General features: G+C 56.2%; 2 protein-coding genes across 5 annotated transcripts; one reads left to right on the forward strand and one right to left on the reverse strand.

Moving 5' to 3' along the window:
• Nucleotides 1–2,708: 2,708 nt before the first annotated feature.
• Nucleotides 2,709–10,334, reverse strand: CUNH3orf18 (chromosome unknown C3orf18 homolog). Of its 2 annotated transcripts, none has more exons than XM_029243381.1 (5): nt 10,087–10,273; nt 8,167–8,532; nt 5,055–5,080; nt 4,361–4,508; nt 2,709–3,101 (listed from the first exon to the last, which is right to left on the reverse strand). In XM_029243381.1, the coding sequence occupies exons 2-5, from the start codon at nt 8,404–8,406 to the stop codon at nt 3,021–3,023; spliced, it is 495 nt and encodes a 164-aa protein (XP_029099214.1). In that variant the 5' UTR covers nt 8,407–8,532; nt 10,087–10,273; the 3' UTR covers nt 2,709–3,020. The 2 variants fall into 2 exon arrangements, with proteins under 2 accessions (XP_029099214.1, XP_029099213.1); XM_029243380.1 differs by having other exon boundaries at nt 2,960–3,101; nt 10,144–10,334.
• Nucleotides 10,335–11,868: 1,534 nt separating this feature from the next.
• Nucleotides 11,869–26,205, forward strand: HEMK1 (HemK methyltransferase family member 1). 3 transcript variants are annotated; one of them, XM_029241901.1, is made up of 11 exons: nt 11,869–11,964; nt 13,005–13,391; nt 13,682–13,773; nt 14,090–14,183; nt 18,464–18,598; nt 18,934–18,998; nt 19,298–19,347; nt 20,219–20,327; nt 21,176–21,271; nt 21,440–21,553; nt 21,708–26,205. In XM_029241901.1, exons 2-11 carry the CDS (start codon nt 13,182–13,184, stop codon nt 21,799–21,801), a joined length of 1,059 nt encoding a protein of 352 aa, XP_029097734.1. In that variant the 5' UTR covers nt 11,869–11,964; nt 13,005–13,181; the 3' UTR covers nt 21,802–26,205. The 3 variants fall into 3 exon arrangements, with proteins under 3 accessions (XP_029097734.1, XP_029097735.1, XP_029097736.1); XM_029241902.1 differs by having other exon boundaries at nt 21,443–21,553; XM_029241903.1 differs by lacking the exon at nt 21,708–26,205 and having other exon boundaries at nt 21,176–21,323; nt 21,440–21,484.
• Nucleotides 26,206–26,419: the final 214 nt, after the last annotated feature.

Raw genomic sequence — 26,419 nt, forward strand, 5'->3', positions numbered from 1 at the left:
CTGCAGCTTCTGCCCAAAACTCCGGTCGCTACCTGTGAGGAGGGGTTTCATGCATTGATGTGTGTACAGGGCTGGGGGCCAGGGGAGCAGCTCCCAAGGGCCCCCTTGTAACAGTCACCACCAGGAGTAGTAATGGCAGGCGGGCAGCACCGTCTCACCCCGTCTGCCTGGCTGAGGGTGGCGAGGAGCTTTCTGGTCAGTCCACCAGGCCCATGGTCACGTGGAGGACACATCACCTGGAACATTTTATCCCAATGCTTATTGATCCCACACTCTGTAGAAGACCTGGGAACTTTGGGGGGCATTTGGTATTCCTCCAGGAGTGAGAGAGAGCTAGAAAACAGAAGGTGGGTGGAAGGGAAGAGGGGGTGATGTGAGGGGACAAAGGAGGAGGAAGCGGCCCCCGTCACCCAGAGAAAGCTGCCCTGTGTCCATCACCTAGCCAAACCCACCCAACCAGGACAGGGGTCTGGGGCAGGCAGTGGGAGAGAATGGGGACAGGGGTCCTCCCGGAGCCCCCATCCCAGGCTCTGGTCCCTGGGTGCCAACCTTACTCTCCGGACTCCATTTTTAGGGTCTCCCAGACATTGGGTCCTCTGCAGCTCCCACATTCTGGGGCTGAGGGGCTATCCAACAGGATTGAGGTGCACAGCCCACACATCCCGTCTCCCCTCACCCTCAGAAATCCTCTGTCAGTCTGCTGAGGAAAGGAGACCCCTCCCCAAGACCAGGCTTGTCACTGACAGGTCCGGCTGTTTGACCCCAGTGTGGGAGGCCCATGGGGTGCTTGGGGCCCTCACTCTTACCCAAGGCCCTGTCCTGCAACCCCCAGGTCCAGCCCAGCCCTCCACCATGGGACTGGGGCTCACCCTCTCCTCGTTTCCACTTATGCTAGCCTGAAGGTTCAGTTCTTTAGCAGAGGGTCAGGATGTCACTTAAAGTCCTGGTTTATGAGATTTTCAATCCTAAAATTGTGCAGTCCTGGGAAAACTAGGGCATTAGGTCACAACAGTGACCAAACCCTCCAAACCCTTCTGAACACTGCAGGTGGGTTCCCCACACATAACCCTTGTGGCTTCCCAACACCACCCATCCCCTGCACCCCTGTGCTCTGGGAAAGACCACATTATTTTCTTCTCTTTTGTGTTTCACACCCAGCTCCTATGGGTCCTGAGGCATTGCACCTCCCCCTGGCCCTTGGGGCTCATGCCCCCTCCCTCCTCCTGTCCCATAGGTCCTGTCCACTTGGCCTCTCCAACCAAGGATATGGCAGGCATCATGACGCCATTCCACAGCTGAGGCACGAGGCCCCAGAGCAGCCTTGAACTCAGGACCAGAGGCAACTCATTGGATAGATCAAGGAAAGCCAGCTGGGCTTCCACCTCATAGCTGATATCCAAGCGGCCATCCCCCCCACAGCCCCTCACTCATCCCACCCCTCCTGGGGTTTCACATCCCCAGTGTCACAGGCTCACACTCTTTTTGTGTAAACGTCTTAATTACATCTTTAATGCTCTCACATGGAGATGCTATGAGTTAAATTACAGTTTCTGTGCATCCTAAATTACCCATAGCCCTCCAATTGGCTCAAATGCTAACGTATTTATAGCATCTAGAGGAGGAAATAAATCCAGAACCTTCCCCATGAAGTCCTCCTAGGCCCTCACAGCCTGACACCTCGTATTTGCCACCCTCACGTCCCCGCCAACCAGCAGAGGACAGTGATGGCGGCGAGGCTGGGCACAGGGGTGTGTGTCTGTGCCTGCTCAGGTGCACATGTGTGCCCAGCGGAGAAGTGCCCAGCTCTTGGGGTCTGGCTTGACCCAGTGCCTTGCCCAGATGCCCCAGCCTGGCAGAATTCCTGCGGGGCATGGGGTGGGTGGACAATGGGTAGGTGGGTTGTGTAATCAAAACCCAGACTAGGTCTCTTAGGTCTGTTTTCCAAGGGGCTATCCCCACCCTGTTTCAGGCATTCAGAACTTCCCCTGCTACCCTGCAGCTGGCGACCACTGCCCTCTGACCAATAGTCTCTCCCCCAACCCCAGGTCCCCGATAAACACCAAGACAGGGAACTGTTCCAGAAGCAGGTTACCTGGCTTTTAGAGCCCAGTGAAGGGATGTGGTGGGCAGTGGACCCTTGCCTTTGCTTCCCTCTCCCTTCAGTCCCTGAACACTGAAGGTGGAGAAGGTGGCCTACTTAATGTTCCTCTACACACCATGGGGTGGGGGGTGGCTTGGAGTGTGGAGCCAATGCAGGGGTCTCCATCCTGCCCCCTGTGCTGGGACAGGCACATGTCTGCAGGTGGGCACCTTCATGCGCATGCAGGAGGCCTTCCAGCAGGTCTGGGCACTGCATCCCTCCACACCTGCTCCCCCACCTCCCTTCCCCCTCAGCTCTCATCCTAGCTTGGGCCCAGCCAATAGCCGACCACCACGGAGGGGTGGCTGGAAGACCTCATGGATCCCTGTAATTTGGACTGACCTTGGGTATGAGCAGTCCTCCTGCTGGCATCCTTGCCCACTGGGCAGTTTCAGCTCTATCCCTGAGCCTCTCCCAGTGTACCACCATACCATGTGTCTGTGACCTGGGTGGCTGCCTCTCCCCACCCCAGAGGAGACTCCAGATTCCAAAGATATGTCTCTCCCTGATGGATGGGGACCCCCCTACTCTCCTTCCCTTCCCCCTCCCATCCCACATCTCCCCCCATTTCCTCCACATTAGAGGAGAAGACCCTGATGTGAGGGGTCTGGGAAGGGCACAAGGAAGCCAGCCAGCATAAGGAAGCCTTATGAGGGATGCTCTGCATTCCAGGGCCCTCAGGTCAGGGGATATCAGTGGCCATATGCCCAACCTGGCCAGGGCCTCTTTTAGAGCCTGGAGGGTCAGCAGCTGGGTCCTCAAAATAGCTGAGGCCTTGGCAGGGCAGGTCCTGAGAGGAGGTCCTAATGATCTCGGAGTTGGCAGCTGAGGGCACTGTGGCAGGTGTTTTCATCAGAGGTCCAGGCCTGTCCCGGGGTCCTCACGCGTGGATGGCATTGGCTACATCGGTGAACACCAGCCGGCTGGGCCTCTGCATTGGGCCCTGAGAGGGGAGAGTGGTCTGCAGAGAGACAGTAAGGGGCATCAGGGACCTTGACCAAGGCCATGCACTCTCTGGCCCAGTCCCCTCCACCCTCTGGTGCCCACGTGTGCTTGGCACCAGCTATGTCTTCTGCCTGGAATGCCCTCCCACAAGCTCAGCCAAGAAATACGACCTGGCTCAGATGACTCCTCCCCCCAGCCATCCCCAGCTTGCCCTGCCACCTCAGCCAGTTGCAGCACTTAACCTAGGTCCCAGGGCCTGCATTAATTATGCATGTACTGACCTCTCCCAGCAGAGGGTATTCACCTCTGTACCCCCAAGCCCCAAAGCCCGGGCACAAGGGCTGGCACAAGGGAGATGCACAGGAAACAACCGTCAAATAGTCAGTAGTCCCAAGCGCTGGGTGGACCAAGGTTCTCAGCCCAATTTCCTGAATATCCCAAGGGGGAATGAGTCCTGATCCAGGTGACAAAGAACTGGTAGCAAAACCAGGGGACTCTCAGCCTGGACTCTTCCTGAGCCCAGTCTCTTAATTCTGCTGCTGTGGAGCCAGGTTCCCTAGCAACCTGTGCAGTCAAGGCAAGGAGGGATGCAAAGGGGCATCATGGGTCAGGGGGAGACCAGGCCTCCTCATGGTGCTCTGGCCCCTGGGGATTTCAGGGACCGGTGGCAAGTGGCCAGGCAGCCCAGTGACTCTGGCAGGATAACCACACAGGTACCCAGCACTTTGGACATGGGAGGTGAGTCCGGCTAGGGTCTGCACCTGCCTGGGGTCTGCCAGCTACTAGGAACCCACCAATCTACTCAGAGGTGCCACTGCCCCAGAATCTGATGCCAGTCACAACTCACTCAGGACTGGGATCTCAGGAAGCAGAAGAACCCAGGGTCTCAGCCCCCCAACAATCCCTCCCGTGAGTCTTCTGCTTTCCCCCTAGTTTGAGGGGGCATACCTGAGGCAAGAATCAGGATTTTCACTTGCAGATGAGAAAACTGAGGCTCAGAGAGGCCAACGGAGCTTCCAAGGTGACCAGGCTATCAGGACAGAGCCAGCCTGGATCCCAGGGCTGCCCTGGCCTGGCCTTGTGCAGTAAGCCTGTGGGTGGCCGAGGAGCAATTCTACTAGTTTCTAAACAAACCTGACAAAATCCATATACCCGATAGCTGCCACTTGACCACATGGCAGGTGCTAGAAAGCTACATGGGAAAGGAGGGAGGGTGGGGGTGGAAGAGCCACAAACAGGCTGCAGGCTGAGTGGAGGAGCCTGGTCAGTGCCCACCTTGGCCAGCGTGGCCTGCACAGCGGTGGCGGCCTGCACGGAGGCAGTGTCCCGCCCGTGCTCCAGCAGCTCCCGCTCCAGTTCATCTTGCTCCTCCGTGGGGTCGAAGTTGTACATAGGCATGAGCTGGTGGCGCAGCTTCTCCAGCCTGGGGGGTGGGGGCAGAGACTGCTGCAGGCAGGGCAGGCCCTTCCGCTCCCACCAGCTCTCCAGGTGCTGCTGCCTGCTGACCAGCTGACACCACCATGTTTAGGGTCCTAAAATTTCCCCTGGGGTTCAATGAAAGACATTTTTGCACATACAGTACTAGCTCTACCTCTTGTATGGGTGGCCTGGGAGGGATAGTTACCCACTCCTGGGACCAGATGGGGCCATGGGCCACAGAGCTATCATCCATGAGAGCCATGGGGACTGCCTAAGCCAGGGCCTTGTGCGATCCCCAGCCTCTGAGGGGCCGGGGTGGGGAAAGGGGAGTCAGTAGCCATTAGCTCAGGGCAGCAGGGCAAGGGTGGCTCAGCCCTCCCCAGGGGAAAATGGTTACCCCCAACCCCGAGTGGGCAGAAGAGGCCCTGACTCCTTCACTAGGGAGAGGGACCCTCATGGTGGAGGGACTCTCCTTTCCCACCCACGTCCCCTGGAGTCCAGCCCAGCATTGCCCACGGGCTGGAGTCTTGGGTGGCAGATGGGGAGTTACCTCTTCTTCTTCCTGATGTACAAAACCTGCAAGAGAAGGAGCAGCATCAAATGGCCAGGAAAGGAGGCCCTAATTAATCCAGCAGTCCCTCGGGACAGGGGACATGCTGAGGCTGATGAACGGGAGAACTATAGGTCCCCATGTCCTCAGCGACCCCATCCCAGGGACACATACATCCTAAATTTGTGCTTCCATTTGACGTTTATTAGATGCTGACAGTGCCCGAACTCAGAGGTGGGGAGAAGGCCAGCCTGGGAAGACCACACAGGTAAGCCTGGCCTAGGGACGCGTGGGCCCACCCCTGCCAAAACTGACTGTGGCTCCAGCCACTCAGTGCCTGCCTCGGACTCCTCAGGGCTGAAGTGGTGGTGGCTGAGAGCCCTCCTCTCAGCTGTCCCCAGGACCAAATTTTCTCCCCATGTATGGGCAAAAAGAACAGAGGATAGGCAGTGGGCAGACACTGCAGGGCAGTGACTCTAGGCAAGGCTCTGGGCTGGCTTCCTGGGGTTTCCATGGGAGGCTGATGGCCCTCAGGGGCTGAGGAGGAGGGTCTGAGCCCCTGGACATCAGCCTAGACCACATTCCTGAACCCTGATGCTGGAGGAACCTAGGAAGACCACTGGGTCCTAACCCCCATCATAATGACTTGAAGATAAAGGCCTAGGCAGCCTGAGAAAACATCTGAGACCCAAGAGCTCCCGGCTAGAGCAGGAAATCCTGGTACAAAGCACTCAGGGGAGGAAGGAAGGGGGTGAGACTTGGGGACCTCTGCAGGACCTGGAGCAGGAACTCCAGGGACCTCTGCCACCATCTCGCTCATCCCTCAACTGGTGTTTTTTGACTACCAGGAGCGTGACTTCTTCTGCTTGGGGGAAAGCCATGTCCCTAGAGTCTGTCCCAAACCCCCTGTGGCTCCTATACTCTTTGTGGCCCATTCACAGCTTGAATCTGGTTTGTTTCCAGCCTGACCCAGAGCTCCTCCTGCTGCTCATTCCTGGGGGACCCCAAAGGCGGAAAGAAACTGCAGTGCCCCTTGCTCCCCCATCCCCTCCAGGAGGTCACATGTTGGCATGCCCCTTGCTCTCTTGTGGGTGGGATGCAACAGGAGCTCCAGGTCTCTGGCATAGCCCCTGCCTGCCCTGAAGCAGCAGCTCCAGCCCCAGCACACTGTACTCCCTCGCCTCTCAGCCCTCCTGCCTGCCCTGTGATACAGAAGGATCTTTAAGAGAGGCTAGAACCAATCTCCACCCCTCGCCCTTGCTGCTCCCTCTGCCCCAACTACTAACACCCTCCCTGCAAATACCTTCCTTTCCAAATCTTCCTTACGTAACTTCACTGTCCAGCTGCAGCCCCACCTCTTCCAGGAAGCCCTCCCCCACTGTTCTTCCTACGTGAGGCACACGGCCTGGCACTGATTTGTTCCTCCTTGCACCCAGCATGGCCTGGCTCAGGGTTGGCATGAGGGGAGAGGAAGTAGTACTTAAGGAACATCTCCAGACCTGACCCCTGCCCAGGAGCTGTTTCCTGCCCTCCACTGCCTTTGCCCCACAACTTCCCTACCTCTCCGTGTTTGGTGATGAGGCCATCCACCGTGGCCCTCCGAATATTCCTCCAGAATGAAGAGTAAGGAAGTCTTCCCAAGTTCCCAGGACAAAATCTTTGGCCAAGAGTGACAAAGGCAGTTTCTAGGCCCTGCTCTGCCCCTGAGGTTAGGGTGTCTCAGCCTGCTTAGCCACCACATGGGTGCCAAACACCGGTATTCTGCCTCACTCCTGCCCCAGGAGACTGCTCAGGCCCCGGCCTCACTCTGTGTGTTGCATCCTGGCTCTGCCCGCTGGCCAGCAGTTGTTCCCTGGCAGCAATCCGGAGCCTGTGGGGCCCATATGGTGACCCTGTTTTACCAGCAGCTCCAGCCATGAATGGATCATCCAGCCCTATTTGTCACAGCAACATGCTCCTGAGTCTAAGGCCAGCCGTCAGAGCCTGTGAGGGGCAGCAGGCAGAATGCCACCATTGCCGGGCCTGCTGGGGGACCTCAGGTACACCTCTCACCCTTCCAGATCTCAGTCCTCGCAATCTCCAATGGGCCCTCGGTGACATTCTGAGTGTCCATGTATCATCTTAAGAGGAGAGTCCATATCTTTTTTTTTTTTGTCCACGCTGCACAACTTGAGATCCTAGTTCCCTGACCAGGGATTGAACCTGGGGCCACGGCAGTTAAAGCACTGAGTCCTAACCATTGGACTGCCAGGGAATTCCCAGGGGAGAGTCCATATCTTCAGAGGTAGATACCAGATCTGGAAGCATCATATCCACTCTCAGGGGACACCTGCAGTCCTCACCCCAGCTCACCTCTGCCCTGATGTCTGCCCAACTCTGCCCTTCTCATGACGCTGGGGCCAGGCCTCCACTGTGATGTCTTAGCTCTAATGTTGTCTCCTTAGTTGTCCCTGACCACCCAGCCTAGGAAGTCCCCCTAACTCCCACCCAGTTCCCTAATCCAGTCCCTACGGGCTTCCCTTGGCACCCTTGGTTTTACCTATCTCTCACTCCCTGTAAGAACTGCAGGGCAGGACTTTTTCTTCCTAGTCCCTGGGGTCCCGAAGGCTCGGTCCAGGGCAGGTGCCCAGTAAATAATTGCCAAGTGAATGAATGAATGAACATTGCCAGCAGCCTGCCATGCCCAAAGCATCCCATTTGGACTCTACAGCCCACGATCTATCCCAATTGCCTGCTGGCCTCTACTCCTATTGCATCCCCACGCTCACTTGCCTCACTGTCCTGCTTGCTGCTCACAGGTACCTCCTGTCTGCCTCCAAACGTTTGCCCATCAGGACCCTCCACCTGCAACACCCTCCTCCCCAACTCCTACGTGGCCTTCATGGCCCAACTCAAAATGCCATGTATTCCTCAGAACCTTTTCTGGTTCTTCCAATTGGAGGCAGCTTCTCTGGTCTCTGGACCCCAATAAACAAATCTCTGGGGAAGGAAGGGATTGTACTATCACTAACAGACAATTGTGTTCCGATTAGATCCTCTAAAATCTAAACAGTGATAGCCCTCTGCCAAGTGAGGGCCATCTGGGCCAGCCCCAGCCTGCCCCAGCTCTCACCATGGCCACAGCCAGGCCAATCACTGTGATGATCCCAAAGGACAGAAGCATTGTGCCCACGCCGGCTGTGCCACCAGCCACGTCAGGGATTCTGGTGTCATTAAAGCTGGTGGCTTCTGGGCCGAGTGTGGTGGTCTCAGAAGCTGGCCCATCTGTGGCAGGCTCCAGGTCAGGTTCAGAGGTGGGTGGGTGGCTGCTGATCCAGCTCCTAGCAGATGGGATCCTGGAGTCCATGCTCATGCTGAGGGACTGCTTGTGGTCAGTCAACCTGCTCACTCACTTCTGACAGCAGGGGTGTCCCAGCCTGTGGCCCCCACTACCCATACAGGGGGCCACGTCCTTGGATAAAGAGAGCTCCCTGCCTCCCTGGGTGTTGGAAAGGAAAAAATAAAAAACATGAGGCTGAGGATGGGACTCTGTGAGGAGATGAAGTCCCCCTAAGTTCTGAAGGCACAGGGGAAATAAAAGTTTGAGGGCAAGGGCAAGTTCAGGGAACATCAGGACATGTGCTTTATATATCTATGGATCCCATGTGGATTTAGGAACATGAAAATGAAGCCCTGCCCCCTCTTTGTGGGTAAGATGATCATAGTGATCATACTTGGAGGATGTGAAAAGTAGCGGGGAGGTTTGAAAGAAAAAGTTCATTCCCCACCCCCAGCCCCTACTCCCCACACTGCTCACCTTCTTACTTCCTGCCCCCCACACCCCTCACCTCCTGCTTGGAGAAAAAAATACTGCAGCTTTTTCCTTTCCTGGAGGAAAACACTTGCACGAAAGTCAGATAGGCTTGTCTTTGAATCCCGGTTCAGCCACTTAACTGGGTGACCCTAGGCAAGTCACTCCACCTCTCCATGTCTCAGTTTTCCTGAGTCTAAGGTAGGGGTATTAAGAACACTCCCTCACAGAAAGGGTCATAGGGTCACTGAAATATCAGAATGAACAAGTTCCTAGAAATGACTTAGCTCCGTACAACCCTCATCCACAGCAAGTACCCAATAAATGTTAGATCTTCTCCCTCTGGCCACTCCAGTTGGGAAAGGGGAGCCCCAGAAGCCCCTGGACCCAGCCTGCTGTGTGGTCCAGCTTGTGCTTGGAGTAAGGGCAGGGACATGTGTGGCAAGACCAGAAGACAGGAAGGAGAGAGAGGCCAAAGTCAGGTCCTCTGGTAGGCTTTCTCTGTAGGCTCTTGGGTCATTGAACTCCCTATAGGGGCTGCCAGGGACTAGGAGAAAATCAAGGGGAGCGTATCTTCAGAGGCAGGGATGGAGCTCCCACTCTGAGATGCCTTCTCTTCCCCTTCCCTCCTCCCCTGGGAGCAGAGGGTGGGTGATGTGCCCAGTCTAAGCTGTGACTTTGGCCTTCCTAGGCCAAAAGGCCCTGGGTAAGGCAGGGTGGGAAGGGGTCCTAGCCAAACTGCAGAAGGGAAGGCCGAGGGATAGGAGAGATGCACAGCTCATGGCTGCATACACACCTCTGCGCTAGCTCACGGGTGTATGTGGGATGCCTCCCTGTGCAGGTGTATGGGTGTGTGTGAGGTGTGCACACACCAGTGATGGCCTCTTAGGAAGAAGCAAGGCTGGCACAGAAACATGGGATGGGAGAAGCTCATCGTCCCTCTCTGTCCTCCTCCTCTAGCTAGGCTGGGCACGTCAGGAGTCCCAGGTTCTTTCTTGGCTCTGCCGCTGACCCCAGATGTGACCTTGGGCCAGACCCTTAATACTTGCTCTGGGGCTCTGTTTATTCTTCCCTCCAAAGGAGAGAAGGGGCTCTGCTCATCATTGTTCAGGAATGCCTCATGGTCCAAAGGGCAAGAGAAGGAAGCCAGAGAGAAAGGGGTGGGTACCACCACCTCCAAGAACCCGCATACCATTCTCCACCAGGTTCATCAGTCCTCCCTGCCCCAATCCCCAACCCCACCTTCGCGACTCTGTGATTCCTCCATTCTTGCACAGAAGCGGCGACCTCAGCACTTACTTAATCCTCTCTGGGGCGCCGAACTCAGCGGGAGAGGCTAGGGGTGGTGGCGACTGGCAGGAGGCCGGGGCAAGGTGAGGGGGACCCCCAGGCCCCGGGATTGGGGGCGGCGGGTCCGACCCAAGGTCCGCCCTCCCTGGGCGCCCTGGGAGGACCTCCCTGGGCTGGGCCAGCGACGTCACACCGCCCACAGCCGAGAGTGCCTGTTCTGCCAGCCTGGACAGGGACTGGCCGGCCGGGACCCACCTCGGGGGTGGGGCTGAGGCGAGCAGCCTCACGGCTCCGCGACGCTCCAGCTCCTCTCCTCCCTGCCAGCTCCGTGCCCCCGGCCCCGGATTGGCTGTCAGGCCCAGAGCCTGCCCTGCATTGGCCCGCTGGCCTGCCGCTCGGATCTGACTCTGCCCCCAGCAAGAGGGGGAGCCAGGTCGCAGGTCTTGGAGACCACTCCTCACTGCCCGTGGACTGTGCCAGAGTCGGGAGGGGGACGGTGGGTGGCCAGGCCTTCCTAAGGGCTACAACTCTGGTCTCCGGCTACTCTGGGCTCCATCTCCGCCAGGACAGAGTCGGGCTCCGCAAACGCAGGTGGACACAAATTTGGGGAGATCACTTGACTAGGAGTCCTTGAGTCTGCATTGAACTCCGGTTCGACCCTCCACTAGCTTAGTGACCTAGAGCAAGATGCTTCTCTTCCCTGGGTCTCAGCTTCCTGCTCAGATGGGCTCTGGTGTGAGGGCTCTTGTTAAACGATACCCATCCCAGGCTAGAAATGAGACATCTTCAGAGAAGTTGGGGGGCGGGATGGTATTTTTATTACAGGAGTGGTATTATTGGACACCTGGACCCAAGCAAGCCTACACACACCCCTCCAATCCAGAGCTCGATCATCTCTGGAGAGGAGCCTTCTAATCCTCAGGTTTTTAAAGGAGCTTATGGGGATCACCGGAGTAGCTTGTTACAAATACAGATCCCCGGGTCTGGGATGGAGCCCGGGAAACTGCATGCTTCATAGTAGTTTAGTCAACAGTGATCTAGTTAACAATAGATTAGGGGGCGAGGGCGTGGCATTGGCAGGCCATACTTTTCGAAACACTGCCATGAATTTTATTGGAGCGACTGAGGCCCACAGAGGGGCACATGGACAAAGCCTCACGATGAGTCAGGATTCAAACCCTGGTCTACTACTTCCAGTTTCGAGCTCCCTGCTCGAAAATGGGAGCTAGAGGGTCAAGAGCGGCCCTGGGGTCCAGTTGCCACCTGAACCCCAGGTCCTGGACACTGGGTGCCACCCCCCAAATTAGTGCCCGCCCCCAACACTGGGATCCGCCCATGTGCCGCTCTACCACCACACAGCCTACGTTAGACCAGGCCCCTGGGCATCGCGCCCCAACTCTCGAATTCAGAGCCGGCTGGTGACATGCCTCCGTTCGGGCTGGCTACACACCTCCCGGCCGGGTACCCAAACGTCATCTCGGAGCTGTCACCGCAGGCTTATCCCTGCCTCGACCTTCAGGAAGACCGTCCGGTCCAGGCCCCCAGGGAGCAACCCTACTCCCAACCACGCACTTTCCCGCCAGTGGGCCTTTGGACGTAGTGGGCGTGGCGTTCATAGCCCTCACTGGACGCAGGGGCTTCCGAGGTGGAACACATCGGCTCTAGGAACTCTGGAGCTGGGCGACGGGGTCCGCCCGAGCCCTTCCTCAGTTGCGCCAACCCCGGAAGCAGAGCGTCGGAGGGAGCTTACCGCGGGTCACGCATGTCCGGGAGCCGAGCCTGCGGCAGTTTCTTCAGGCTGGCGGGCGAGTGGGGAAGCTTCTCAGGCAGGTATGCGTAACACCCTCGAGACCTCGAGTTCGTCAGAGCTCTGGCAGCCTTCCTTAAAAAGTCTGTACCCCCGTTGTACAGATGGAGAAACAGGCTTGTGGAGAGGCGACCTCGCGGTGCGAAACTGAGAGGGAAGCTGCGCCTTTGACTTCAGGCCTCGGCTCCTCCCTGGGCGGCGCTCTGGTAGACAGAGCTGCCTCTGGAGTCCAAAGGACTTGTGTCTTGACTGGGACAGTACCTAGCTGGGTGACTTTGGGCAAGTTGCTTCCAGTCTCGGAGTCTCATTTTCCTCTCTGTTTGTCTCTGAAGAGCGGCACCTAGCAGGTGTTCAGTAAAGGCTAGTTTGAACCCTGGTCTCTGTAAGAGGAAAGGAGACCGCTGGTTTTAAACCTTCAGTTAAATTTGTTTGTGATAACTTGCATATAAAATTAACAGAAATTGTCAATTTTTTACCTGGAAGTTTATGCTGGTGTTTAGGACTATGGGTTAAATTGGGTGGAGGGGTGATTTTCAGCATACAGATCAATGACAGTGCATGCAAAATGTCAAAAGCAAAGCTCCCAAGCAAGGGTGGTCTCCTCCTCCTAGTAATATTAGTCAAGAGCATATAAAATTGAGTTCCTCTACGTGTTGAGCTGGCTCCCAGGCCCTTGATATTCATTGACCGATGCACTGCTCACCGTGGAGTTTGTGTTATTTTCCCCATTTTATGGACGAGGAAACTGAAACACAGAAATAATGACTTTCCCAAGGTCACACCCTCTGGGTCAGATAGATCTGTCCAACCCCCGAGCCTGGGCCCTGATCCACACCAGCCCATTTATTAGTAGGGACTGAGCTATGGGTTCAGATCACTTGAGCCAAAAACATGAAGAAAATGTCACTGACCAAGACAAGAAAACTCAGATAGGTGGGTGAGGGTCTAAAATGGAGTCAAAGAGGCGACAGAGCAAGAGCATGCCCTCTCTCAGGCAACAGGTCAGAGAGGAGTGGGTCCCACAAGTCTCAGCTACTCTCCTGGTTCTCCTTCCCTATTCTAGGGCAGCCACATCTGAGGACCAGAGCCATGCTGAGGAGCCAGAGCCTGTGACCTTCTCCATCTCTATCCGGCTGAGGCCAGCCACCATCCTCAGCAGCTGACATCACGAGAAAGATTTGGGGACCTTGGGGAAGTACTCAAGGGATCCTTTCCCTGAGATGTGGAACATCGGGGCAGAATGCTGAGGGCCCTCCTATCTGGCCTGGGGTGGAGGGGAGGCATTTGGGGCTGCACCTTCAGCTCACAGCAACCCCATCTGCCTCCGGCTCGGATGTTGAGTGCCACAGAACTGGTCAGCCACTGGACAGTAGTATTTGAGAAAAGGGGCATCCCTGAGGCCCGGGAATCCAGTGAGTACATCGTGGCTCATGTCCTTGGAGCCAAAACAGTTAAGTGCAGTGTTGTCAAGAGGGCAGGAAATGGGGGGAGGGAGGACTCTGGGGAAGAGACATCCAGGCTTTTCCATTCCACTGAGAGTGCTGAGCTGAGAATGATGGGATTTTTCTGGAGGAATGTCTTAGGCAGATACTTATTCATTCATCCAACAAACTATTACAGTGTGTGCCAGGCACTAGGGGTTCAGGGATCACCAAGGTGGCCAGTGTTGGACCCACTGGCATTGTCTACAAAAGAAACCTGGGTCAGGGGAGCCAGCCACTCACATTCTCTGTGGTGCAGTTTCAGAGCCTGAGGCCAGGACTTTGGACCCAGCCCCTGACCCCTTGGCAGTTACAGTATGTCCAGGAGCTGAGTAGCTACCGATTGCAAAGGTGAGCACCATAGGCCAAACCAGAGGGCTCTGTGTGGGGAGCAGGGTCCAGCTTCCTTCAGCTCCACCAAGTTCATGGTCAGGGAGGAAGAAAGTGTCCAAGGACTAGGGAGGTGTTGGGATGAGAGAGTGATGAGAGAGGGATCATGGTAGTAAATAGGAAGAAGGGAGGGAAGGAAGGTCTTGGCTAGGAGTTCTGGGGCGTAGGAGACATGACCCTACCCGACACTTTTGGCCACAAGTGGTATCCCAACCCAGACATGGTCTTGTTGGTCCAGGTGCTGGCACTGATGATCACCCTGCTGCCCCCTCTGCAGGATGCCTGTGCAGTACATCCTTGGTGAGTGGGACTTTCAGGGCCTCAGTCTGAAGATGGCACCCCCAGTGTTTATCCCTCGGCCAGAAACAGAGGTAGGTGTGCCATCAGGACTGGGCAGGATGGGAATGAAGGGGGCTCAGGGCACCTGTCTTGTCCCAGAGTTCCACCAGGGGGCGCTGGAGCCCCATGACTGCTGTCCTTTAGAGGCAGCGCCCTTCCTGGCTGGCTGAGTAGGTGGGGCCAAGAGGAAAGAGGTCTCCTGCTCACCTCCTTGACTATCCTCACTTCCCAAGCCACTTGCCAAGCCACTGCCCCAGCCGCTAGGCTGGCAGTGGCTCAAGATGCCCCAACTAGTGCTGCCCACCAAGTACTCAGCCGGTTCCTGTCATTTCCCTAGGAGCTGTCCCATGGGCCCATAGCCTACCCAACCCATGGGAAACAAGTGCCCTTCTCTTCCTCAGGAGGCATGGGCGAAGTGGAGAGGGCTCCAGCTGGACATCTGGAAGCCTGGTACAGCTTTGTGACCTTGGGTAGGTCACTGCCCCCTCTGGGCCCAGATGATGAGAGGGTTGGGCCTCCAGACCAGGGAACTGGTTGGGACCTTTTACCTATTACATCCACTATCTAGTCAGGTAATCACCTGTGTTTCTCAAATTACTAGGACTGGGAAGTGTATGGTCCCAGCATGCTGTGGGTAGGTGCGACACCCTAGTCTTGGGAGAAATGCTTTCTATGGCCCTTCTTGGGCTTCCCCATGACCTTGTAGGTGGCAGGGCTGGGAGCCAGAGAGAGCAGAGCAGGTGGAGGGGTATGTGGGTGGGGGCTGGTGGGCAAGCCAGAGCGCACCACGTTCTGAGAAGGGGTGTTTCCAGAAAGGCACACACATTCTTGGGAAATACCAGGCCTCATCCACCTGTCCCAGCCAGGGACCCAGAGCCCCTTCTCACTTTCCCAGCCTCTCTCCCTCAGCCAAGAAGCCCTCTGACCCCACTTGCCCCCTGCATCATGTGGTTGGGAGGCCAGGTCCTTGCCTTAATGCCCAGTGTCAGGGCAGGGACAGTAGGGAGTCTGAGACCTTGCTGAAGTCACAGGGATGTCAAGGTAGGGAGCATGGGGGCAGCACTCAAGACATCCTGTCTCCTGCGTCAGGGCCCCATACCTTACAAGGGGCTGAACCATCTGGGATTGGATGAGCTGGATAGGTGCAGAGACCCAGAGCAGGATATAGCCTGCTACCTGCAGACTTTTGGGAGGCCAACCTGTGGCCCCTCCAAGCATGCGACCTCTGGCCAGGAGGTCACTCACCATCCCCTGAGGCTGCCAAGGGTCAGGGCATGGGAGGGAAGCTACCGCGATGACCTTTGAGTCCCCTCAGAGCTGACCTGGCACCAACCATGTGTTCCAGGGTTCTGAGTGTTGGGTGTGGACTTCCGGCTCCCATGTGAGGGTCCCCCCTTTCCTGGGTGGGTCTGGGCCAGGAGAGCAGCTCTGCTATAAGGGGTGGGGGAGAGGAGGGAGGCTGCGGTTGGGAGGCCAAGTCCTCGCCTCACTGTACAGACGTTTCTCAGAATTTACCAGGTTGCCCCAATGTGAAGCCGCATTGGGGAGTGCCTTACCAAGAACTTGAGAGGACGTGGCCTGTGGTGGGGAGTGGGGAGAATTAGTGCAAGGGAGGGACCGTGGTGCTTGCGTTCTCTCCATCCATTGAAGGGTGGTTTCTGATGATGGGTGCAGAATTCTGAAATGCAAAGTTGTAGGTGGTGTGTGGCCTGACCAGTTGGGTTTTCTCTGGGGATGGGGAGGTGGCTCAGTCCCTGGACTGGCAGTGTGTACAGTGGGAAAACCAAGGCTGGAAGTGTGAGCCATTCTTGCCCAGCTTGGCGAGGTGAGGCTCTGTGAGGTGTGGGAGGCTCAGTGCCTTGTCTGTGATTAGCTTGAGGGAGGCAATGCTGCCTTCTTGGGGCTGCCTCATCAAGAATGTAATCCTAATGAGGGTCCTGATGGCACTCAGGTCCTGCTGAGGCCTTGCGCCAGCCTCTTAAGGGGTGTGGAGTCCTGTTGAGGCAGTGGCTCCAGGCAGAGCCGACAGCTGCCTGCTCTTTGCCTCCTTCCCACGTTCCCCTCTGCTCCGACCCTGCAGTGTTCTTGGATTCTCCCCATGTTCGCCTGGGAAAAGTGCCCTGGGCCTGTAACCAGCTCGATTTTCAGCTTCCCCCAAGGAGCCACCAACTCTAGGCTGAGGACACTCTTTACTAGGTGAGGAAGAGAGTTTCTGGACTTGCTGGGAGTGGTCTCCATCCCTACCCCGCCCCTGCCAAAACCCGAAGTGGTCCTACAGCCAAGATAATCTTCCCCGGATCTGGAGGGTAAGGGGGAGGCCAAGGGGCACTGGTGGCAGTGGGGGCCCAGTCTCTCATCTTCATGCCCTGACCAGGGTAGCCATTCACACATGTGGTGTGTGCCTCTGATGTCAGGATGTCTCTCTGAGGTGGCTGGCCAGTGTGGTTGACTAAGGGGTCATTCTCCAGCCAGGGTAGGTCTGTCTGTGGTCAGGAAACCAAGAGAAGTTCATGCCCCTGACAAGTTTCAGCTGGCCACTTATTATGTGGACTCGCCACTGTGACCGCAGGCTCCAAGCCACAGCCCTAGACTGCTGGCTCTGTGCTGGTCTCAATGCTGTGGGCGCAGCTTGCTGCCAGCACTCCAGTTCTCCAGTGGTGCCTGGTACAGGGCTGGTGGGAAGGAGTGAGGGGAAGCCCTCTCTGGCTGGAGAGGGTCTGTCTCACTCATAGGCAGTAGCTTGTTTGGTGCAGAAGGGGCTTGGAACAGAAAAGGTTGGACCCACTGGCCAAGTTCCACCTGCCTTGGACTTGCTACCCTGGGGACAGGTGAACTTTGCTCCCGGGTTGGGATGAAGGATGAAATACTTCTGGGGACTCAGCACTGAGCAGCTTATGCGGAAAATGAGTCTGAGTGATCTGGAGCCCTCTGCTCTATCGGGGCCTAACTGTTGACACTGGGGCTTGGGGGAAGCTGCGGGTCTGAGGCTCAGGGTAGCTTCCTGTGGCCACTGAGAGCTTGCCCAGCACTTGGGAAGTAGCCAAGAGGCCGCTCTGTGGGCCAAGCCCTGCCCGTGTGGGACATGCCATGACGGGTTAGATTCCTGGTCTTCACATCATGGAGCATTCAGTTTGGTGGGAGAAGCACACCCCATCCTAGACCTTAGGCCCACAGTGAGGAAGGTCATGGTAGAGAGAGCCTGGAGGAAGTAGATCTCTTTCAGATGAAGGAAACACCTACTTCCTGACTCTTCCCCTCATTCCCTGAGCCAGCCCTGCCTGGAACCCCAGGAATCCTCAGCCTCTAGGGGGACCTTTCCTACCCTCATCCAAAGGGCGGGTCCCTTTGAGGGACTGCCCTTTCCCTGCTCCATAGCTCCATGCCCTTTCCCTGGTTCCCTGGCTCCATACCTGGCTACTTGGGCCCCCACTCTACTGCTGTTTAGAAACATTTTGGCCAATGCACAGCAGCGGCCCTCCACCCTCACCCTATATTGGCTTCCATGCACAGTCTTCAGGTGACAGATGGGTGGGTCAGACTTGAAACTGTTGTTTCTAAAGTGACAGTGTCTGAAAGTGTCCCCCTGCCACCAAGGCAGGTACAGTGCAGTTAGGCACCTCTTCCCATGCCATGCCCACTTACCCCATGCCCTGTGTGTGCCACAGCCCCCTTCAGATATGGGGCTCAGGTAGGGCTGTCATCCCCCTGCCCCTCCATGGAGGGAATTTCCTGTCCCTTTGACCTGGGAGCCTCTCTGGGGGGGCTGTGAGGAAGCTGGGGACACACTGGCCCCTGATTCTTGGCCACCATGAGCTGCAGGCCAGGTTCCCAGTGGGGCCTTGACCCCTGGACCTCACTTTCCTCATGAGGGTCTAACAGATTAATACAGGGAAACCTCCGGAAGCAGGGCCAGGCACAGAGGGGTTGGCCAGGGACCATTAAGTATGATTCTTAACATTGCTGTAAGCACAAAACAAGAGGATGTCTGTAAAAGGATTAGCTGAGGCTTACTGAACACTTACCATGTACCAGGCATGAGATAAGTGCTTCATGAATGTGCTTCTGTTAAATCTCCACCTGCCCCCAATGAGGTGGGTTATTCTCAACTGTGCTCAAGTTTACAGATGGGGAAGCGGAGGCATGGAGAGGCAGCGTGACCTGCCCATGGCCGCAGCTGACAACGAAGTTCAGTCTGGCTTTAACCATCCCCATTCTACATTCACACAGGGGCTAACTATGCTTGGCCCTCTGTGCCAAGACCCACAGGAGTCAGGTCAGCACCAACTCTGATCAGGATCTATCTCCCTTGCAGGAGCTGGTTGAATGGGTGCTGGAGGAGGTGACCCAAGGGCCCCGTGTGGTGGGAGCTCAAGGTGGCCCACTCATCCTGGAGGTGGGCTGTGGATCAGGAGCCATTTCCCTCAGCCTGCTGAGCAAGCTCCCCCAGGTGAGCCCCCTATGCATCCCTCCACCCCACCCTGGGTAGACTGTGACTGGCACTTACTGTCCTTCCTGCTGATCCCTCCCCAACCCACTCTGCTAGAATTACTTGAGAGGAAATGACTGAAAATAGGAGGAAGACAGAGCTGCCCCAGCCCACCATGGTCACAGCCTTTAAGTCCCATCCCCTTCCATCTGGCCAGACCCTGACCGCAGAGGAAGAAAAGCTACTGAGTATTTCCCTCCTCTTCTAGCAGAGGGTTGGAAGAGGGCTCTGGTCCCCAGGCCTGGCCTTTCCAAACACCCTGTCTCCCACGTACCTTTTGTTTGTTCTTGGGGCAGAGCCGAGTCATTGCTGTGGACAAGGGAGAAGCCGCCATCTGCCTGGCCCATGAGAATGCTCAGAGGTAGGGGGGCTTGGGTGCAGACGGTCAGGGTAGGGGGAGTCAGACTTTGGGGCCTGCTCTCAACCTCTATCCAGGTATCAAACCCGCCGATGTCCACCCCCAAGAAGGAGGAGGCAGTGGGGGAGGCCTGGCGTAGGTCCCACAGGGTTACAAATGGACAATGGACACCAGGTGTCTTGCTGGTCCAAGAAGGGTTTATTCTCCCGTTCTTTGTAGCCAAGGGTAGGAGTCTGTCCCCACCCCTGCTCCCACCCCCTCTCCCCCTCCCCATGCTCACCTTTACTTTCCTATCTCTCCAGGTTTCGGTTGCAGGACAGGATTCGGATCATCCCCTTCGATGTGACCTTAGGTACTTTCCCCACCCATCTTCCCTGGGTGGGGATCCTGGGTCCAGATGCTGATGGGTGGATGAAGCAGTCTGCAGAGATAGAGGGATGGCTTACACACACACACACACACACACACCTCCTGGGCTGACCTGACCCATGAAGGGACCAGCCACAGGATCTTTCTTACCTTTCGTATCCCCCATAATTAATGAATTTAACTAGGGCTTGTTTGTTGTCAGGAAGTAAGCAGAAGCTCAAGAGATAGCCTTTGGGACCAAAATACTTGAGTGTCTGCCCGCCCCCGCCTGGCCCAGGCACAGCATGACTTGGCTGCATCCTTTACAGAGTACCCGCAGAGTTCTGGCTCCAGCTCTGGCTCTATCACATGCCCACAGCATCCTTGAGCTTCATGTGCACCCTCCATGGAGTGTGATACCTGATGCAGGGTGGGGCCAGTAAACAGAGCCACTAGGAATCAACTGACTGAGGCCAGGCTTGCCCTCCATACACTCAGTCCATGTTGGCTACGAGGCAGAGTGTGGCAAGGCCAGCAGGGTGGCAGAGAACAGAGGCGCTTGCTTTGTCAGGCAATCAGAGATGGCTGCCTGAAAGTGGCACTTGATCTGAGTCTTGCTTATTGAGGAGGTTTTTGATAGGAAGGAGAGAAGGCAAGGACACTCCAGGGGGAGAACTGCCACGTCAGAGCATACACACTCCCAGCCAGGCTGCTGGCTGGGGACGCTGGGCACTAATCTAGAAGTCTAGTTTATTGGGTCCAGAGATAGGCCTAAGTTGTGGTTTGGGGAGAGGGATTACCCAAGGGACATAGCAGTGCGTGGAGCTTCTACCCTTTACCTCCCATTCTCTGCTGTGTGTTCCCTTTGACCACAGATGGGAGCTGGGCACATCTTCTACCCTGGGGCCCTGTGGACCTGGTCGTCAGCAACCCTCCCTACGTCTTCCACCGGGACATGGAGAAGCTGGCCCCTGAGATCCTCAGGTGTGGGGTAGACCAGGGTGGTCAGGCCTGAGAAGGCCTAATGGGATGGGTCTGCCCTGGAGGACCATACTATCGGGAGGGATGGGGAAGCCGGGGGGCTGAACGGGGCAGTGGTGTTGAAAGAGAGGCTCACTCTGGAACCCACAGACCTACTTTGGTTCAGCATCTGCCTTCCCACTTAAGACCACTGAACCTCTCTGAGCCTCAGTTTCCTGCCTCTGAAAGGGGAGTGGTAGAGCTTTGCCGGGCCATGGGGAGGACTCACTAATGACTAAAATATCAGACTACAGTATACAACACATAGAAGGTGGTCAGATGGGTGCATCATTTTCCAGAAGACTGAGGCCCAGAGAGGGAAGGGACCTTGTCCAAGATTGTGTGGGGGCTTAGCTGGAAAGCTGGGACTAAGACTCTACTCCAGGCTTTGCACTGAACCATCCTGTTCTCAAACGGTCTGAGAACCAGGGGTAGCCCAGCAGCCTCTGGATGAGGCAGTGGTAGTGAGTGTCAGGGTGCTGGCTTCCAAATTCCTGGCTCTCAGGAGTGGTCAGGGCCAGCTCTATGCCTCCCCAAGCCAAGAATAGGAATATCCTTGTTGTGGGGAGACCCTCATGCCCTGGGGGTAGTCAGTCAATGGGATTCGCTGAGCATGCCCAGCACTGCCTGGTAGGGGGCTGCCTGTAGGAGGTAGGGGAATCAGAGCTGCCATCATTCGGGGTCCTCAGACTTTCTTCTCAGCCCAGAGTGTAAGTTCCACAGAGCCTTCTTTGTGGAAGTCCTGGTCAGCTTCTCCATACTTTTCAGATACCCCATCCCAGGCCCTTAGCTCTCACTGTTTTCCCCTTCAGCTATGAAGATCCACTAGCCCTGGACGGTGGGGAGGAGGGCATGGACATCATTACTCACATCCTGGCCCTGGCACCTCGGCTCCTGAAGGACTCTGGGTATGGATGGGGTGTTTCCTGAGTCTGACCTCAACAGCCTCCTCCCCTCCCAGTATGTACTGGGCCTGCCCTGGGTGTCATTCTGCCTCCACCCCTCCCTGCTGGGACAACCCAGAAATGCAGGTCCAGCCCTGCCCAGCTGAGCTGACCCATTTCTCCCCCACCTAGAAGCATCTTCTTGGAAGTGGACCCAAGACACCCAGAGCTCGTCGGCAGCTGGCTTCAGAGCCAGCCTGACCTGTCCCTCAATCTTGTGGCTGTGCGCAGGGACTTCTGTGGGAGGTGAGACTCTACCCTCCCCCCAGTCCCCACAGCCATGCTGGTCCTTCCACTCAGACTATCACAGCTCTGGCTGTGGGGCAAGCATGCGGTTCCCACCCCCTGCTCATTCCCCAGGGCTCAGGCAGTAACTGGCCCCTTGTCCCTGTCTCCTTAGGCCCCGGTTCCTACATATCAGGAGGTGTGGGCCACAGCATGGTTGCCCTGTGGATGCCTGGCCAGGGCCCCAACCTGCCAGAGTGCCTGGCTGACATTTCTACCTGGAATGCTACTTGGAGGGAGGTGGATGGTGCCTTCCAGAACCCCAGATGTTTGTGGCATTTCCCGTGGCTTTGTGATTCTCCATGCTCTACATTTCTAGGAGACTTGGGAGTAGGCACGAGGGCGGGGGTGTCCTTCCTGGGCCAGCAAAGAGCAAGAGCACCCACAATCCAGCTTAGGAGCTCAGCAGACCGGATTCCCAGTCTGGCCCCATCGTGTCAGTGTAGCCAAGGCAGGTTGCTTTGTCTCTGTGGGTGGAATTGCTCTAGGGATGTTGGGAGATACGGCCAATAAAGTGGCGAGAGACCAGCAAGTGGTGACCTAATGTTTTGATATTGTGATTTGTGGGTCCCCTGACCCCTTGCCCTTAGGCAGTGCTGGGGGTAAGAGCTTCCTTCTGCCTTTGCAGGGCTGGCTGGCAGGCCCCAGCTGGTGGTGTGGGGAGCAGGGCTTGTGTTTACTTTTTATTCCCATAGTTTTGAGCTAAAACATTCCTTCCAAGCCTTGGGGTTTCTGAAAACCCATCTGTCCCTGGTTGGAGCTGGGGAGAGTGAGAAGCTGAGACAGAGTGGGCACCAGGTTTTGACCTCCACCCTAGCTCTGGTCTGCAGGCTGGTGGCTGCCGGGAGGCCCAAAGGCCCTTCTGTCCACAGCGACAGGAAACCTCCAGGTTGGCAGGTGCTGGTGTTAGCCTGCATCAGGGTGGGTCTCAAGGAACATGGCAGACTAGGCTGACTCATTCTGTTGGTCTCCCCTCCCATCCCCCCAACCCAGCACTTTCAGAGGCCTGACCTGGTGATGCAGTGGCCAGAGGCAGTGTGTCTGGTAGACAGCATCCTCTGATGGAGCCACCATGGTAGACAGACATGGAGCCATGGTAGACAGCCTCTGATGGTTCTAGAGCTGTGTCTTGCAGTGGGACCTTGGGCAGCTCCCTTCCCTGTGAGAAGCTGGCTTTTCTGGCTCCAAGGCCAGTGCAAGATGGCAGTCTCATTTTAATCTCAGTCAGTCAGGTAAAGTATGTAGCTGGTATTCAAGGGCCCACTCCCCAGGCAGGGACTCCGCAACAGAAGACATGGCCTGCCTGAGGTCCCATGATGGGAGGAGGCCAAATGGAGATAGGAAGTTAGGTCCCTGCCTTGGGAGAGTCTATTGCTGGAGTCATACCTGGCCTGAGCTACTCCCTCGCTGTGGTTAGGGGTTGTATTTGCCTTAGCAGAGGCCACATTGCAGTTCCCAGGGCTACCGTATCTTGCTCCTTGCCCAGACCCAGCTGCATGGACCTCAAGCCGCCCATGGCTTCCTTTGAGGAGGAGCCAGGGACTCCCAGCCATGGCTGTTCCAAAAGGAACCTGGAAAGGCGGCATGGGCTTTCAGAGCCCCCGTGTGCTCTCAGATCTTGGCCTGCCTCACCAGTATTGCCCTTCCTCTCCTACCTGTGTCCTTGGGCTCTTGCTCTCTTCGCAGCATCTCAGGGTAGCTGCCTTGACCTAGCAGTCTGTTGCCTCCTTGTCCCACACCTCAACCACTGATGGCTTCCCTGATGGTCTCACCCTCCTGGCTTCAGGCCTTGGCAAGCATGTGGATATGGCTCCCCAAGAGTACATAAATAATAATGGGGAGTGACAGTGTAGGCATAGTTGGGGTCACTGAAGCAGGAGGCACCCTTGGGGACAACTTCCTCCCATGAGGCCTGACTCCCCTGAGAAAGAGGTGCAGGCCAAGTGGACTGGCAGGGCCGGGCTTCAAGCCTGCAGCCACTGGCTTGACTGGGGCTTGGACGTTAAGCTCCAGTGTTGGAGCTACACCAGCCTGGGTGCAGATCCTGGCATCTGCCCCTCACTAGGGTATGTCCTTGGGTAGATGACTTCAACTCTGTCAGCCTTGGCTTTTAAGTCTGAGAAATGGGACCAAGTGCTTTCTTTATCTTAATATGATTTTGAAGAGACCATGGGTTTCACCTTTCATGGGGCACTGTGAACGTTTTCACTGCTTGCCTTGGAGGGCAGACATAAGGAGGATGCTGTACCCTCGTGTGTGTCTTGTGGTTGGCACCAACACGAGTCAGGCAGAGACATGGCAGTCTGGAAAAAAGGGAAGGCAGGGATTTCAGTCTTGGGCTCTTGACTTCTCTCTGCCCTCTGGAGATGGAGCCACCAAGAGGCTGGTAGCCTGGCAGCCAGATCTCCCCTCAGTCCCTCCTTTCCCTCTTCACCAGGGCCTGAGTGCCCCAAGGTCCAGGCCAGAGCAGCCTGTGGCTCCAGCCCAGGGAAAGCCAGCCTCACCTGCCCTGTCTCCTCCCTCCTTACTGGGGCTGGAGCAGAGATGAGCTGCCTCCTTTAGCATGTGTCATGGAGCCCAGGAGACAGAACAGCAGGAGGATGTGGGGCTGATGGTGGAGTCCAGGCTCTACAGGCCCTTGAGGTCTTGAGGGATGTGCCTGATGTCCACCCAGCCTCTGTCAGCTGGAGCCCCAAGCGAGGGCAAAGGGTGTAGGAGTCCCTGATGGATGTACTCTGGAAGAGCAATTACATCTCTTCTGACAGTTGAGGAAACTGACACTTTGCCTCAAGTTGTATGCTTTTCCCAGCTGCCCATGGCTCTTCCCATGGGGCCCATCTAGCTGCTTTATTGACATGTACCCTTTCTGTTCTCCCCTAACCCCACCTGGACCCTGGGCCATTAACTTCTCCCAATCCCTGCTCTAAACCCTTGGCTGGCTCCCCATGACCTGAATGTGGTCTCCGTGTCCTGCAGAGTCCAGATCTGAAGAGGTAGGGGAGGATGACTATGGGAGGGGTCTTGGGGAGCCCTCCCAAAGCCTCATCAGTGCTCTGAGTAAGCTTCCATCAGAACAGAGTATTCCACTGCTGACTGGCTTTGAGAACTGCTTTAACCTACGTAGGCCAGCATGTCCCTCCCTGTCCATCTTTGGATTCTTTCTTCCACTGCCCTATACTCCAGCTTCCCTGCAGAGCTATCCATTCCTCAAACTCCCCTCCTTCCCTTTGACCAGGCTGTGCATTCATCAGAAATGCTCTTGCTCACCACTTCTAGTCCAGATAATCCTCTCCTTCAGGCTCCAACACAAATGCTCTCTCCTCTGGACCACCCATCTGACCTCTGGGTTCTCCCCACCAGACCCTAGCCCACTTCTTCCAGTAGCAATGACATTCTGTCTCATGCATTTGGAAGCCTTCCTGTCTCTGTCTTCTCTCTGGGGTCCCATGTGGGTCTAGCATACACTAAGCTCAGTAAATGTCCACCAGTAAGCCAACAGTGTATGCGTTTTCTAGAATGGAGCTGGAATTTCCCATGTGGCTCACATTGTACCTGACAGCAGCTCTCACATATTCTGGTCAGCAGGGAGAAGAAGCTACGAGGGCTTAGCCTCCCACCCGAGCCAGGCAGCAGTTCAAGTTGAGCCATAGCCACTTCTTGGGCTACAGTGCACCTGATCTCTGCACAGTGGCCACGCCGAGTACAGGCCGTCCTTTCTGCAGCAGGGGCAGGCGCCAGGTTTCCTGGAGCTCTGGGCCCCGGCCAGCCCCCAGCCAGCCCCCAGCCAGCATTGGCCAGAACAGCAGCCTGATCCCCCCTCATGACTCCCCAGTCCTAGGACAGGCCACCTGGGCAGGGATTGGGACTGGTAAAGCAATCTTCTCCCTCCTGTAGTAGGCAGAATAATGGCCCCAAAGATGCCCATGTCCTAATCCCATAACCCCCCAGTCCTAGGACAGGCCATCTGGGCGGGGATTGGGACTGGTAAAGCAATCTTCTCCCTCCTGTAGTAGGCAGAATAATGGCCCCACAGATGCCCATGTCCTAATCCCATAAACCTGTGAATTTGTTACCTTACATGGCAAAAGGAACTTTGCAGATTTAAGGATTTTGAGATGGAAAGATCCTCCTGGGTTATTCAGGTGGGCTCAATATAATCACAGGGGTCCTTATGAGAGGGAGGCAGGAGTGTCAGAGAAGGGGATGTGATGGTGGAAGCAGAGGTCAAAGCGATGCCATTGCTGGAGGAAGGACCATGAGCCACGGAATACAGATGGCCTCTAGAAGCTGGAAGAGGCAAGGGAATGGATTCTTCCCTAGAGTCTTAAGAAAGAATGCCAGCTTGCCAATATCTTGATTTTAGCCTCTTAAAACTGATTTTGGATTTCTGACTTCCAGAACTGTAAGATGATACATTGCTGTTGTTTAAAAACACTAAATTTGTGGTCATTTTGTTGTAGCAGCAATAGGATACTGTTACGGATTTTGGTACCCGAAGTGAAGTGCTGCTCTAACAAATACCTAAAAATGGAAGTGGCTTTGGAATTGGAATTTGGAAATAGGCAGAGATTGAAAGATTTTGAGGTGCATGATAGATTGCTTTGAACACTTTTCCTCTGAGCAGTGAGGTGGGTGGGGATGGGGGTGGGAAACCCTTCACAACCTAGAGACCTGAGCTGCCCAGGCTCCCTAGAGCTGACCCTTTCTTGGAGTGAGAGACTAGAAGACTGCCCAGGGTGGGACCCAGAGAAGCTGGCCCAGGCACTGGGAGCTGTGGGGAATGGAACTGGGATCAGGGGGAGAGAGCAAAGCTGGCCTCCATGGTCT

Source organism: Monodon monoceros, unplaced genomic scaffold (assembly GCF_005190385.1).
Source record: "Monodon monoceros isolate NGI ecotype Baffin Bay Population unplaced genomic scaffold, NGI_Narwhal_1 Super_Scaffold_3, whole genome shotgun sequence".
Lineage (NCBI taxonomy): Eukaryota > Metazoa > Chordata > Mammalia > Artiodactyla > Monodontidae > Monodon > Monodon monoceros.

Bases quoted from the DNA above. Each gene is read 5' to 3' on its own strand.
- CUNH3orf18 (XM_029243381.1), bottom strand. From the start codon at position 8,406: ATGAGCATGGACTCCAGGATCCCATCTGCTAGGAGCTGGATCAGCAGC. The intron at 5,081-8,166 runs GTGAGAGCTGGG...CTTCTCTTGCAG, and splicing joins TTGGCCTGGCTGTGGCCATG to GTTTTGTACATCAGGAAGAA. The intron at 3,102-4,360 runs GTGGGCACTGAC...GTCTCTCTGCAG, and splicing joins TGCAGGCCACGCTGGCCAAG to ACCACTCTCCCCTCTCAGGG.
- HEMK1 (XM_029241901.1), top strand. From the start codon at position 13,182: ATGCTGAGGGCCCTCCTATCTGGCCTGGGGTGGAGGGGAGGCATTTGG. The intron at 18,599-18,933 runs GTGAGCCCCCTA...TTCTTGGGGCAG, and splicing joins TGCTGAGCAAGCTCCCCCAG to AGCCGAGTCATTGCTGTGGA. The intron at 21,272-21,439 runs GTATGGATGGGG...TCCCCCACCTAG, and splicing joins CGGCTCCTGAAGGACTCTGG to AAGCATCTTCTTGGAAGTGG.